General features: G+C 44.5%; 1 protein-coding gene across 6 annotated transcripts in view; it reads left to right on the top strand.

Annotated features, from left to right (window-relative positions):
* ACACA (acetyl-CoA carboxylase alpha) overlaps positions 1-15065 on the top strand; it is a 217350-nt gene extending 202285 nt beyond the window's left edge. For all 6 annotated transcript variants that reach the window (XM_030536766.1, XM_030536765.1, XM_030536763.1 and 3 more), the window contains 4 exons: positions 1376-1530; positions 2819-2989; positions 11524-11660; positions 13481-15065. In XM_030536766.1, the coding sequence (XP_030392626.1) occupies positions 1376-1530; positions 2819-2989; positions 11524-11660; positions 13481-13607 (590 nt within the window). In that variant the 3' untranslated portion in view covers positions 13608-15065. The remainder of the gene's footprint in view (positions 1-1375; positions 1531-2818; positions 2990-11523; positions 11661-13480) is intronic.
* The last annotated feature ends 561 nt before the right edge of the window (positions 15066-15626 follow it).

Genomic DNA, 15626 nt, shown 5'->3' with positions numbered 1-15626 from the left:
TGTGTGTGTGCGCACGCACACGCTCAGTGCTACTGCACAGTACACCAAAGAACAAGATAGGATCATCCTTTTCTCATTCAGGTGCCAAATCTGTGGGATAACTACCTACTGCACTTGGATGGTTCTGGGAGGAGCTACCTCTCTGGAATTTAGGCAGAGCTGGGGACCTCAGCTGCTGATTTCAGATCCAAAGATTGGTGCTGTTCAGATCAACTTTTTTGGTATGGCCCATTATGATGACAGTAGTCATCTGCAAGCTTTGGACCAAGGTCTGAGTCATGGGGTGCAGGGAGCTGACCCAAACCCATCAACTCCCATCTTTACTTTCAGCAATAAGAAGATTCTAGTGTGCTCAGATGACCTCGTGAATTGGCAGCATCCAAGAATGTAGATATATGGTTAGGGAACTTCCATGTTCACAGAGTGACTGTCCCTGGCTGCTTCAGGATACAGATGGGAAGAAGCAGATACCAGGTTTGACCTGGGCTTTTCCTCCATCAATAAGTGCATGTTTCCCGAGAGGACAATCATCCCATCCCTGGGTTTTCATTCAGTCTTCACCACCCAGCCCACACATGTATGGTTCAGTGCCATGGTTACCCTGGGTCTGTACAAGCTGGAATTCCAAGTGGTGGTGACTGATGACAAACTAGGGAAAAGTTAAGAAAGTAACTGACTCTCATGGATGTGTGGCATTTTGACCTGCCATTAGGATTTTAGGAGGTTGTCTTATGTGTGTGTATGTGGGCTTGGACGGGGCTGTTAATGCAGTCACGCTGCTGATAATAAATAATGTATCATATCGGTTTTCATTTTACCACCGTTGACTACCAAATCCTCACAATTGTCTCGTGAAGTAGGTAGATCAGTATTGTCCTCATTTTACACGTGGAAAACTGAGCCCCAAGGCCACCCAGCAAGTCATCGCAGAGCCGGGATTAGAACATAGAATCCCCACTTCCCAGTTCTGTGCCTGAACTTCCAGAAACACAGTGCCTCAGTAGTCGCAGGAATTCTTGGAAGCTCCATGGTTGGAGAGGAGCTGGGGAAGGTAGCCGTAAAGAGAAAGCAGAGAACGCACTGTGGACTGTGTTGTGAAACGCTAGGCAGTCCAAAGTCCCTCATGGACTAAAAATGCCATGTTAAAGAACGTTGCTGCTTATCAACTACTGGGAAACCCAAAGCCAAAGGGCCAGTCCAGAGAGGAAACATTACTCCCCCCGCCCCCCCCCCCCCAAAGCACCTAAGCAACATAATGTGTTGATCGTGTTCAGTGTGATTACAGACAATAAGCAGGCAGTCGGTTGGTCTGCCAAAGCTGGGGTTCTTTGCACACACCTGTTTTAACCCTTCCACGGTCACTGTCTGATTCCAGGCACCCCAGAGCTAAGCCCAGCTGAGCGGAAGGAGCTGGAGACCAAGCTGAAGGAACGGGAGGAATTCCTAATTCCCATTTACCATCAGGTAGCGGTGCAGTTTGCTGACTTGCATGACACGCCAGGCCGGATGCAGGAGAAGGGTGTCATTACTGTAAGTATAATGGATCCTTTCTTACAATTCCTGTCAAAAGGCCCGGCACATGTACATGCACTGAATGCAGCCAAGGAAATTGTCACAGACTGAGATGAACAAATGCAGCCATTTCTGAAATCTTCCAAACCCTAGCCAGTTACTGATAGAGCAAAGCAGGATCAAAGACTCATGCACCCCGTAAACCTCATGCCCAAGTGCCCTCTCCCAGTAATTCTTGCAGCCATCTCTCTCCCCAGTCCCATCCTCTGCCTGAGTTGGTCCAGCTCCTTGACCTAGTATTAATGTTGGGTGCTTTCCAACACCCTAACTTACCCCTACTGGTTTGTGGTCCCACACTTTCATTCATAAGCCTGCAACCAGCTAATTGATTAAAAAAAACTCACCAGACACTTCCCTTTCCAATGGCAAACTCTTCATTCGCAGGCAGACAGGTAGGAAGTAAAGACACTAAATGGATGCACTCCGTGGTCTTTGGCTGACCTTGTTTGAGCAGTGAGTAGAACAGATGAGCTGTAGCAGAATAGTAAAGTCCAGCTCCATTGCCGGAGCTTTAACCTGGGCTGAGTTAGTCACCCTGATGGCTTTCCAAATGCAGTCTGAATTGTATTTTCCCTGGGGAAGTTTGGAATGCGAGCGTGTTGGGGATTTTTCCTTGAGGCTGCTTGTTTCTCATGATGTGTTGATAAATCAGTGTCCTCCATTGTGGAAGGGAAGAGAGTTTAGAAGGGAGTGGGGAGAACAGAGGTGCAGGAGGCCGGGTTAGTATGACAAGGTGGGCAGTTTCAAAGCTCAGCACTCAGAATACTTTTTGCCATTGTGGTTTTGTTTTGCAAGCAGCCTCACTGAACATATCCAAGCCTGAGCCTCTCCCCAGTCCCTGCCTTTATACCCGCTAGGGGCTAAGGGAGCTTCTCTGTGAGCTGAGGTGGACGTAAGGGTAAATGGGCATCGATCCACCAAAACTTTGCTCCCAGATTCTTCCTCCAAACCCAGTCTCCCCTCCCATGAGAGATTCTCCCTTTCAGTCACCTTCCCACCCGAAATGGGTACAACATTTCTCTCCTCTCTCACATCTCCATTTTCTGTCCAAGTGAGCCAACACACCCCAGCAGGCAGCTTAATCAGCACTACCCTGCTACTTTGCGCCACCTCTGAGCCCCCCTCTGATTGCAGTGGCGAGGTCCCAAGTATCCTGCCTTAATCTGTGGGAGCTAAATATGGCTCTGGCATCTGGGTTTTCTGACCTCACTCATTTCCCCTCCTTCACCATCTGGGTCTTGCACAGGATGTTCTAGAGTGGAGAACCTCCCGTACTTTCTTCTACTGGAGACTAAGGCGCCTTCTGCTAGAAGACTTGGTCAAGAAGAAGATCCATGATGCCAATCCTGAGCTGACAGATGGACAGATCCAGGCCATGTTGAGGCGCTGGTTCGTGGAAGTTGAGGGGACAGTAAAGGTAAAGCAAAGAGAGTTTCCTAAAGCCATGCTCCCTCCCTGGTTGTACCCAGTTGAGTTCAGTGGCCTTGCAGCAAAGACAAACTGGGTCCCTGGTTCTAATAGGAATACCCTGCTTGATTGACTGTGCAGAGATGGGGGACAGTGGAGTGAAGTCCAAAGGCATTCCAGGTGGCTCCTTGAAATCAGGCTGCTAGGAACAACAGGGCAAGCTGCGTACTCCAAGCCCTAAGTTGTTCTGCATGAATGATGGGATGTGGGAAGTGCTGGGTCTTTATAGCAACATGGTCAAGTGTGAATACAGAATAGGTCAAAGAGGCAAAAGATTTTCACATTCAGTAGGTTTTCCCAAGTATGGTGTTGGAGAACATACCATTGGCAGCCCATGTTCTTGCCTTCCGTTCTTTAAGGTCCTGGCTATTGTGGCAGAAAGGCTCCCCTTCCCTCCCCCCCTCCATACAGAGGTTATAGCTGTAAAATATCCTCAAGCACCTAAATTGCTTAGGCAGGATTTGTGTTTTTCTGGAGGAGTGATGCATTCCAATGGGTGATGGTAGGATATACCATTAAAAAAGAACTAAGCTGCAAGAAGAGGAAAGCATGTTTGGAAAATTAGTCTGAACATGCTGATTGGGAGTATTAAGTGTGAACGTGACATTTGTCTGCTATAGCTACTTAAAACACGGCCTTGACCTGAACTGTCTGCAATGGCCTTTGGCAGAATTTCCAGTGGAAGCTGGCATTAGAAGTTCTACAAGTGTAAAATGAGGCTTAACAATGGTGGGTTAGCTCGGTGGAGTGTCTTCTGCCTTGAAGAGGTGAGAGGGCCTCCTAGCTCTAAGATTTCCTGGTGAATGGGAAGAGAGAGCCTGCTATAAAGAGCTGCTCTTTCTCTGGGCTTGGGCTTCAGTTCAACTGCAGGAGAAATATCACATGGACCCCCACAGTTGATATTAACTGGCCTCCTTGTTGGCAGCCTCCACAGAGGCCAAGGACTGAATGGGTCATGGAAACAGAGCCCTCTTTTACCCTCAGAGGTGGCCTCTCCCGGTCAGTGTTGAGACAGGATGTGGGGAGAGCTGCACACTGTACTATGTGATAACTCCATGGGTCAGCAGAGGATCAGTCTTCAAGGCTGTCAATCCAGCCCCTTTCATAAGCACTAAATTCACATTTATAATGCAGGCTATCAGCATAGTGGAAAGGGATTCTTCACTATATAAAGGGAGTAACATAGTGGAAAGGGATTTGATATGTATATAATTAACGTTTTCCCCGTCCCCATTGACTAAATGCGGTTTATGGGAAACTCTCCTATTAGTATACGTATTGGGCGTGGGGAAGAGAACATAACTAATTAGCCACTGGAATCCCCAAGGAAGTGAATAATTCTGTTTTTCATAATTTGAAATGCTGAAACTGTATAGTAACGTTCTAAAATGATGGCTCAGTATTTTTAATAAATACTCAGCTTGAATCATGTGAATGAAATAATTCCCCCACACACACACACCCAATTGTGTGTGAGAGGGGAAAGGATCACTCTTGGTCTGAGACCTTTATATCCCAAATTTCAGTTCAGAGTGGGCATAGATTAGGCAGATCCCTGAAAAATGAAGGACTATTACAGAAAGTGTTGAAGAGCCTTATGTGCAGCAAAGACTGTCTGCCTTTCAAACAATGCACGCTTTGGCCAGTTGTTTTACTGCTTCTCTGCAAAACAGCTCATGTTAATTACTTGGGCAAAACCCCTTAACAATGAAAACATATTCCCACGCTTTCCCTTTAGGAAAATTTCTTCTCCTTTCTGAATTCTTGTGTCATCATTCAGTCCCTCTTGTCCTCCTCCCTTCCCCGCCCCAGAAAGGAAGAGAGAATGCCAAAGGAATTTTCAAGACACCCTGACCGTGTAAGTGAGTGGTGTAATTCTTTTGTTTCCCTTGGAGAAGTCAGTTCTGGTGAGTTCTGGTATTGTAGTTGAAACCACTGGAATTGCCAGCTTGCAGATAGTGTGGCGTTCTTGTCTGCTGTTCGGGTGCAGAGATTTAGAAAGGGTTTGGAAAAGTCAGAGTTGGAATTTCAAAATCTGTTGAGAGCTATTGGGGGAAGTTGTGATGTCCCTACAGAAACTCAGACCTTATTGCATTTGGCTGCATCAGTGTCATTAAATGTACCCCATCTGGTGCGCAGCCTGTCTACTTAGCCAAAAGATTATTGGCAGCATGATTCAATAATACTTACAATGAAACTGGCCACTAGTAGTACAAAAGATACAAATTACTAAAAACTATTATTAATTTGTACCCAAGTAGCACGTAAAGGCACCAACTATAACCAGGGCTTCATTGTGTTTGGTGCTGTCCAAACACATAGTAAAAGGGAGTGTCAAACAGCTTACAATCTAAATAGACAAGACAAAGGCTGTGACATTACCGCCTCATTTTATAGACAGGGAAATTGAGGCACCGACAGCTTAAGTGACTCCCCTAAGGTCTCACACACAATCTGTGATATAGCCAGGAACTGCTGAACCCAGATCTCCTGAGTCCCAGGACCATCCTTTCTTTCTAGTTGGGGTTAAACATTGTGGGAATAGATTCTCTTCTTTTACATCTAGAGATCTGTATAGAAGTGGCTACAATGTGGTTGTAATACCCTCTAATCACTGACTGGTATTTTAGTAATGTTTATACAAGTCTTATTAAGACATGAATAACAATATTTGGCATCTAAGTAGCACCTTACAAATGTTCATTCATGCTTGAAAAAGCGGCCCAAAGCCTGGGCTGATAGTCCCATCTTAGAGAAGGATGCACAAGGCAAAGAGAGGTCCAGTCATGGCAATGCTGTTCTACCTACATTGCACATGGTGTTTCTATCCGTCACCAGAGCCTGTTAAGGAAAACCACTTCCAGCTCTGTTGAGCAGTCTCCCAAAGCCCCTTCTGAGCCTCTGAGGTAGAAGCTTGGGGGGATGGTGGGGGGTGGGGAGGAAGAAAAAGAAAGGCTGGTACTGAATAAATGTCCAAAATCTTGCCCTGTGCCAGCAATATTGGGAAAGGATCTGTTATCTTTATGCAGTTCTTGGGTTTTTCCCCAAAGGAGTGATGTGCCAGTATGGCACTCATCCCTGTTTTATCAGGCCATCCTACGTCTTGCAAACTAGGAAAACAGTACAGTGGTGTCTCAAACTTCCTCTGGGGCTGTCCATAAGCTGCGTCTCCTTAACAGGCTGCTAAAGGTGGTAGAGAGAGGCGGGGGTGGCTCACGAACAGTACCTCTTTCATATTCCGGCACATTGGCTTTATTTCCTCTGATCATTTTGTTGTTCGTTTTTCTTTCTTTCATTCCTCTTTTTTTTAATTGTGCCTGAATTCTGAAGTGGGCAATCTTTGAAAAAAATCTCTGAAGCTCCTGTTTGAGACTTTAAAAATAAAATAAAATAAAAATCTCCAACACTCTGGGGCTCTAAAAGGGGAGGAGAAGAAAGTTTTCTCGGGGGGGGGGCAGCAGGCTTTCCAAGGTAGTGTCTGAGCATCTTTAGGAGCGGGCATCTCGTTAGCTAATACATTACACCAATCAAGGAGAGTTATCTTAAGCCACAATTAATCTGCTCCCTGGCATATGTTGATAGGAAAGCATCATGCTGTTTCTTAATTAAAAGCAAACGGATTAAAAATGATTAATAAGAGTATTAAATATTCTCCTAAACTAAAAGCTTTGGGATTCTTGGGTAAATCTAGCTTTATGCAAGTCTGCAAACCAAAAGGCATTTACTGGTGGGGGGGTTTTCCCTTCCACTGAAATCCTCGTAAGTGCCCTACTTTGTATGCAGTGGGCATTTCTTTCACGTCTAGCAGCAGAAGCAAGGAGCAGAAACTAGCAAGCTTAAAATAATAATGAAATAAGCTAAATGTGGAAGCTGAGGTGACAACACTGTTTTGAGATAACTAGATACATAGTGCTTAGAAAAAATCCAGGTGTGACACTGTGAGGCCCTGATCTCTGCCTGATACTGAACATGGCCAGTGTGTTTCATACTCAAAAAATATCTCTCACCTTGCTGATTTTCAGTACCCCAGAAGCCTTTCCACTTACCCTCAGCCCACTGGATGCCTGTTGGATTGTTGTTGTAGGGTTGCTCATGAACACAGGCCTATACATACCGTGCTTTATTCATGCATGTGGGTCTGCACCACTGAGACAGTGGGTTGTTACAATAGGGTGGCTCTAGGGTGACCAGACAGTAAATGTGAAAAATCGGGATGGGGGTGGGGGGCAATAGGAACCTATATAAGAAAAAGACCCAAAAATTGGGACTGTCCCTATAAAATCGGGACATCTGGTCACCCTGGGTGGCTCGTAAGTGCTGGGTTGCACCCCCTGGTGTGTTGTTCTGGGATGATACTTGTGTCAACGCAGGAAAAGAGAGAGCATTTGTGGGAAAACTTGCACAGAATTCCATGGTCATAGGAAATTGATAGAAGATTAAGGAACAGAGATGAAGCTTATCAATCTGGATGTGTCTATCTTAATTTATTGATATGAATAAGAAAAGGTTACCCTGTGAGCAAAGAGTAAACCATACTCACAGCAAGCGTGTTGCTCTAGAAGTATGAAATTCACTCAGAGGGCAACAAGGTCTCGGATCAAATCCGGACCTTAGAAGACAGCATGCTGCAGCTGGTGGAGGGAAAACCTCCCATAGTTGCAGGCTATGTGGAAGATGAGAGAGAAACATTTTCACTCAGTGAGGAGAGGTAGCTATTGTCCTGAGAATATTTTACTGTTTCTGCAACAATGTTAATGTTTTCCAAACAAGCGTATTCATCTGCCCAACACTCTGGTGAGTTAAGAAAACTTTTCCTTTAGGCGAAGAGACCCATAAAACACACAGTCTACCAGCCCGGACCCATTTTGGGCTAGAAAAATATCATTGCTATCACGTGTTAGGCACATGTATGTTGGTCATCATCAGGATGAACGCAGATTCCGGAAGTGGTGCCATTTTTAGATAACGTGTCACTGTTATTGGGCATCCAGTCTGAAAAAATCATTAAAAGGGCCATCACTCAAAGAAACACAGTCTAATTTTGACCAAAATTGGCAGAAAGTTTTTAAATACTATTGATAATGTAACTCAGTACTCAAAATAGTGCTGTTTTGGAAAGTTTGAGAAATCATTAGCCCGAGGTGATCCATTTTCTCCTGTACTTTTTTGTCTTTGGTTAAAGCACAAGCCTGTCATATGACAGTATGAGTTTCCTTGTACCAGGGGAATACATCAAAATATTTGTCATTATTTCTAGCATGGACTGATTTGAGAAAAAATTTTGTCTCCTATTTTTTTGACGTTATGCTGATAATACAACCCCTTTATAGTAAAACATATATTTTTGATGTTATGCTTTTGGCCGGAGATGTAAGTCTAAAGCATGCATGGTACCATTGTAATTATCTATCGCTGAATACAATGGCAATACATGTACAGTGCTTAAATAGTCGTAATGACTCTTAGTACAGGGGCTGTAGACTGTCTGGTATGAATACATCATGGGATTAACAAAGTTAACGCATGTACGCTTATGAGCCACCAAACACAGCACCCCTATGACCTATGTTTACTCACTCAAATAAGCATAGTAATGAGTAGACACTTCAACCATGTCTACTGCCCCTCAGAATGTCTCTCTGATGTGTTCAATACGCTGTTGCTGCACAAGGCACTTCCACAGTTGCATGCATAGGAGACCATCTCATGTGGTCTGTGGTATTTGCACGTCCTTGTTGCACAGGTGCTCTCACAGCTACTCTGTGGGGCTGGCTTCTGGTGCAGGGAGCAGCACCTCATTTTAGGAACAAAATATCCCATGCTATTTACTGCCAGAGGCTGCTTGACAATCTTGGAGTGTTGCATGACTCCATATATCTGACTGCCAATTTGCATGTGTCAGGTGCTGCCTGAAGGAGGCGCTTGCTGGTGGCAGTTTCTCTGTTGTTTTGAAGTATCAGCTGCTGTGTGTCAGTAACCTAACTGCAGGCTGTTCTTTATAGGCCTGCTCCCGTCACCTACAGCGTGGTCAAAGGGCAGAAACACTCACAGCTGGTCACATGGCCCAGGTGGTACAACAGCTAGAAGGGAGCTATGTATCTGCCTGTTGATGGCTTCATAGATTAGGACCTTTACTTGGAAGTCTTTGCATGGATGGAACTGACCTAACCAGAGTTCATGAGGACCCAAGCGGAGTTAAACCAAGTAGCCCTTTCTCAGTATCACTAGCAAGGGTTGAAGGCCAGTAACTGCAGGCTGAACATGCAAATCCCCCAGGCAGGATGTGCCCTTTTTATGAATTTTTTTTGGATTGGATGCCCAATAACATGTGCTTGAAAACTGCTCCACTTCCAGAAGCTGTGTCCACCCAATCTCCCTAAAATGGGCTAGCAATGAAATTTTTCTAGCTGATGGATTACTCTCTCATTAATAAGAAAGACCCCCTTTTTAAACTGGCGGGTAGACTTAGACTTTTGCCTCCAGGTCTCATGCCTGGGATTCATTCTGTCTTCTTGAGTCAGAGACCAAATCCCTGGAGAGCCAGGACCATGCTGGGACCATGGAAAAAGAGGATATGGTGCCTGTTTTAAAATACCCACTATGGGGCTAGGCAGGAGTGCTGAAGCGGTTTAGCATTGTTTTGCTTTCTGATGCATTATTTTCCCCTGTGCTTTTACCCCTGTAACATGACCTGCTCTACAGTAGGAATTGTCATGATGCTTATTTGGCTTTGTGAAGTGTTCAAGCAAGAGGCAATGCTGTTTCCAATCCCAGAGCCCCTGAGAGGTGGTGTGGTTTTTTGTTTTTTTTTACTGCACTCACCTCTTAAATTACTGTGTTGAGCTCATTGTCATTCTGACGTTGACTTCGTAGTGATAACAGCGAAGGATAGTGCACCTTTAAATGACAAGCTTTGTGTTTAATTACCCAAATCAAATGACATAAATATGAATGAGCACTAATGGTGGTACTTGGTTTTTCCGGAAACCATTAACAAAACAATTCTTAAATGATTTGTAAAGAAAATGAGAGGAGAAAAGAAGAGCAAGAAGGCTATTAGGCATCTCACACACTCCTGAATTATTATATAGTCAGCTACCTAGCAAATATCAGGCTAAATGATCTTGCAAAAAAAAAAAAGTGATTTGTGGCTGAGGCTTTTCATGGTTGTAGACACCTTGACCTGTTGTGTTATGTTCATGTCTACTAAAATGGGGGTTAGGTGTCTTGGCTGGTTATGGACTCAAGCCTAGTTAAAGTGCTGCAGTACATGTTCAGTTTCTTTCAGACTTCCACTAGGGGCCATCATGATCCTCTAGTCTGGCCTCCTGCACATCACAGGCAACAGAACTTCACCCATCCACTCCTCTCATACAGCCCTAATCTCTGGCTGAGTTACTGACATCAAATTGCAGACTCCACCATTTACTCCAGTTCAAACCAGTGACCTATGCCCTGTGCTAAACAGGAACATGAAAACTCTCCAGAGTCTCTGGAAATCTGACCTGGGGAAAAAGTCCTTTCTCTTGTGAACTTCTGCTTTGACGTGGCAGCGTGTGGGTAATAAAGGAGTTCGGTTTTGGAAGTACCACGTCTCTTTGAGAAGCCTTTCTTTCTTTAACCAAAAAATAACAGAAAAGTAAAACTGTTGAGGTTTTTCAGTGGCAATGAGGAGTAGCTAAATGCAGGAGCCAAGGTCTTGCACGGAGCTAATGGAATACACTTTGGGTATTGCTTTGACTCATCACCAAACCATTCCATACAACAGATGCTTTGCTCCAGAGAAGTCAAGTGCCAGAATACTGGTTGTGTGTTGCTCTAGTCCCTTTTAGGAGAATCCCACTTTCTCCTAAACTTGATGGAACTTCAAACATAACTTAAAAAAACACACAGCCCCTCCCCACTTAGCACTAATTATAGCAGAGACAACAAGTACGCTGGTATCTAATAGTAGGTTTGCCTCTTTGTGTATAGGGGATGATGGGTGTGTGACTGCTAGTTGTGCTAGAGTGGGCCTGTTGCTGAGAGGAGACCTCCGTGCAAGCTCCAGGGAATGGGCCCTGGATGTAAAATAGAGCTGGCTGAAGAGGTTTTTGGACAGTGCCTATGAGAAAGAAGAGGGCAGCAGCCCTCCGAGCGGAGGCACCTAACCCACAGTGCTAAGTGTTTGAAACTGTGGAGCTCCTGCCTCCATGGTTTCCATTCAATCACATGTTAAGGAGGGAGATACAGAACAAGTATATCATTCTCTGACTTCTGCTAATTGTTAGTTGCATTCCATAGCCATAAAAGTTAACTGCACCAGGAAATCACAAAGGCTCTTCTGCCTAATATTTTACCCACCGTTGCCAGTAATTGCTAATTAAATTTTAGAAATGGTAGCATTAGGAGCAGGCTAGTGCAGTCTGTCACTAGAAGTTCCATAGGACCCCAATGCACATTCTGGAACCATTTCAGCGACATTTGCTGTTTGTTTGTTGGCAGGCATACTTGTGGGATAACAATAAGGATCTAGTGGAGTGGCTGGAGAAACAGCTAACAGAAGAAGACGGCATTCGCTCAGTGGTGGATGAAAACATCAAATACATCTCCAGAGACTACATCCTCAAACAAATACGCAGGTAAGCCAACGCCTGATTCCCCACAATGAGGCAGGGCGCTAGAACTAAATCCTCATCCCCACTTTAGTAAGTAAAAAAGCTCCCTCTAATTTCAGTGGTGGGCTGTGTCTACATGAGGGCTTTTGTCCCCTAACATTTTCCACACTTGCTAACCATTGCAGCTCTGAGGGTGTTACTGCAATGACAGTATTAATGCAGAGGACTATTGTCATCTAAGCCTTCTCGGCCGAGGGCTGGAGATCCTGCAGCGGGAGATTTGGGCACAGGGAGCCCTAGTATAGGCAGTAAGACCAAAGCAACTAGAATTTGGCCCTCAAGTGCTCAGGTCTGCCAGGTAATTGTATGGCCTGCCTCACTGCAGTTTCAGAACGCCAGGGAATTTGTGAGGTGTTTGTTTAAATAAATGGACAGGCTGCGGATGAAATCAAGTTTTGTTTTGTTTTTTTAAATACATCCACTTAGCTTCAGTAAAAGCCCTCAGATTGTAAAAACTGAGCGAGTTTTAGAAATCAAACCTGAAACGTTTTTACTTGTCTTCATATCAAGTTGACTGGATACAAAACCTAAACGTGACATTGTTTTTACAACACATTTTTAGTGTTGGTATCATTTGAGTTCAAGGTGCCTGTAGTCCATGAAAGCCCCTCAGCTCAGAGGCCCTGCTTCAGCCCCATGGACATTAAGAGCACACGTTGCTGAAACAAGGTCATGGAAGCCCCAGTAAATTGGGTTAATACTTGTGGTGTTCCCCATATTGATACAAATACAGGAAAATTAAAGTGGCTCCATTCTCTGCCTTAATGTGAATGGGTAGTGAGGAAAGCTCTCTGAGCTACACTACCCTATTGTCTCCGGCTAAAGGCTTAGCAGATCTTTGGTAGGGTAGAGTGTTGCTGCAGGCCTTCTTGGATAGGTTTAGGATTTTGGCTCTCTCTGTCTCACCTAAAGGATGAGTTCTCTGTTCCCTTCCACAAATCCTTCTGCTGCTCAAGTACAATAGTACAGAATATGCTTCTGTACCTACTCTTTTCTCTGGGGAAACTGGACCCAGCCTCTAATGTCCCTTTGGTTCTGATTAATTTTCAAAGATCATGCAGCAGGACAAAGTGCACAGTATAATCCAAATGTTGACACTATTTTCTCTCTCATTAGATACCAAAATGCAACTTGATTATAGACTGGAAAGCCTCCAGAGTCTTGCAGCCTTTCCCCAAAACACGTAACTAGAGTTAGAGGGGAATGTGAGGTACTAAATCGTGAGCGCACATGAAATGACTGTGAGATGGAGACAGACAGCTCTTTAAATCACATTATGGTGTTTCTGGAAAAGAGAAGGTACCCTTGGGAGCAGCCTTCTAGATCAGGGAGCGTGATTGTCGCATCTTCCTCTTTCTGTCCATTACAATCCTTGACACTGCCCTGAGTTTACTCTTGGTTGTGCAAAAGGCATTTTGAAGAGGAAGTGTCTCCTATCAGGGAGAGTCCCACCCCCTCTGGCATCCACATGTACCTGAACTCCCTTATGCATCTGTGCTAGAACTGTGCATTGCATGGTGCTGAGACACTGTCCTCTTAGTGAATCCAAGATCTGCTTGAGTTCATAATAAACCTCTTCCTGGCTTGTCCAGACACTTTGAAAGATCCTCTATTTCAATTACCCTTTGGGGCAGGGAATGAGAGCGGGTGAAAATGTTTGGGCTTAAAGAAATTTAGCCAGCTGAGTACAGCCCAGTGTGCAAACTCTGTCAAGTGGTGCCAGGAGGAAGGGGCCAGCGGTTGAGGTGAGATGGGGGCTGTTGCTAAGCCTGTCGTCTTTGCAGCTTGGTGCAGGCCAATCCTGAGGTTGCCATGGATTCCATCGTCCACATGACCCAGCACATATCCCCTACGCAGCGAGCTGAGATTGTGCGTATTCTTTCAACAATGGACTCGCCTCCTTCAACATAAGAGGATCCGGTTCCCGCCCTCTTCCCTTTCCTGTGACAAAAGGCTCAGTTGTGACCACTGTACTGAGAAGAGGAAGCAAAAGGAAGGATGGTATTTTTAATTTTTAAAATCACACTGACCGGAGGGAGCACACTCTCTGGCCCCAAAGAAAGACATAAGGAAAACAAACTGCTGAGGACTTAACTTATGGCTGTCTAACTAACTGTACCTTATTTATTTAACAAACAGTGACTGGACCAATGCATCAGCTAGCTGTCTGGCTGCCCTCTGAAAGCAGTAGGAAAAGGCAATGAAGGGTACTGTGGTACCATGAGGTCTTAGAGCAGCAAAGTAGGGCTCTCTAACACTATGCCTCCCTCCCCCTGCATCGTTCTAGTCCTTCCCCTCCCCCAATCTGGTGATGGTGGTCTTGTTTCAGTAGACAGATGTGCCAGTGGTATCAAAGAGGCACTTGCTGCACCAGTGGAGTGCTGGCTGGTCAGGGGTTTGTTAAATCCACACAAGAAGATACTACAACGAAATGGGAAAATGGTGTTCATGGTTCTGTTACGCTGGGGAGGAGCTAATCCTGCCCTCTCCTCTCCGCTGGTCGCAAGTTTCACTACATATCAGTCTTGGTTGTTTACCTAGTACCTGTTGTTTCAGTATTTTCATTCCAGGGGCTAGACTGCAGGCTTTCATGGTCTCAGATAGGGCAGAGATGAAGCGGTAACCTGTAAATACTTAGGTCACAATTATTAGTGTTACTGTCATAAACTGGATGCTAGAGGTATGGCAAATGTTAGCTTTTTCTATCCCATGGGTTAATTCCAATCCCACCCAACTCTGGTCCCTGCTCTCATGTGGCTGCAGAAGAAAATTTATATTCTATCTGCACATTCACAGGCTGTAGTTACGGTTGAGTTGGCAATTCCGTTACAAGGTGTAGGAAGCAAACTCTCATTCCATAAAGATGGGGGGAAAGCGGCAATAGTTAACGTCACAGAAATACTGACATTAAAACCAGCTCGCTGTCTCTTAATTTTTTGTACTTTTGTTACTGAAAGTGATGTTTTTAAAACAACAAATTCAGCTGCTCGGTCTCTTGTGTGGACAGAAGCATTTCAGCGCTCGTTAGAGAAATGTAAATAGGAGTTTGGGTAATATTTGTAAATAAGACAGACACTCTTTTTGCATGTGTTTGTAACTTTTCCCTCCCCTTAACTGTGTGGCAGTCCTCCATCCATGTACTGAGGAGCTAATTACTGTCCCCTATGGACTCGATTGTTGTTACTGTAACAGCATGGTCTAGTCAATCAATACTACACAACAACACACCACAGTCACCTAGTTGGCAGGTACAGAATACACTTAATTTGTTGATGATATTTTCTTTCTTGTCTACGCCACCAAATAGCTAATACTTATATTTATTGTTCATTTGACAGACTGACATGGCTAAGTGAGGCTGCACTTAAATCCCCCTTTATCCAAAAGGTTTTTTTTTTTTTAAGTTTTACACACAACTAAGTTAAGATTACAGCAGTGACCCCAGATCAGAATCATTCAAGGAAAATGTAAACCTGAAATTCCCAGAAACATTCTGTTGAACAGTATGTATGCAGAACTAATTTAGCAGACACAGAGGAGGCCTGGTAAGAATTTCATCATTGGGAGTTCTGCACAAGGATTTTAAATTGCTTTGGCAGCTAGGTTGATTTTTTTCCCAAAAAACAAGGCTGTATATTTTACTGAGGGTTCCTGGTGGTGATATAAACCACAGAACAATCCTGAGATGACAGCACAACATAGGTATGGATGTGAAAAGTTGTATCAAAGCAGTCATGTCATTGAGGGCTTGTCTACACTTACTGAAGGATCACTGCTGCAATGAGCAATCAATTTAGAGGGTCTTCATTAAACCCGCTAAATCGATCGCCAATCATTCACCCGTCAACTCCTGTACTCCAAGAAGAGTAAGAGAAGTCAACGTTGTGTAGTGTGGACCCCATGGTAAGTAGATCTAAGCTACCGCGATTT

This window comes from Gopherus evgoodei, chromosome 17, assembly GCF_007399415.2.
Source record: "Gopherus evgoodei ecotype Sinaloan lineage chromosome 17, rGopEvg1_v1.p, whole genome shotgun sequence".
Taxonomy (NCBI): Eukaryota; Metazoa; Chordata; order Testudines; family Testudinidae; genus Gopherus; species Gopherus evgoodei.
The sequence above is the reverse complement of the archived record's forward strand: the minus strand, read 5'-3'. Positions and strand labels throughout refer to the sequence as shown.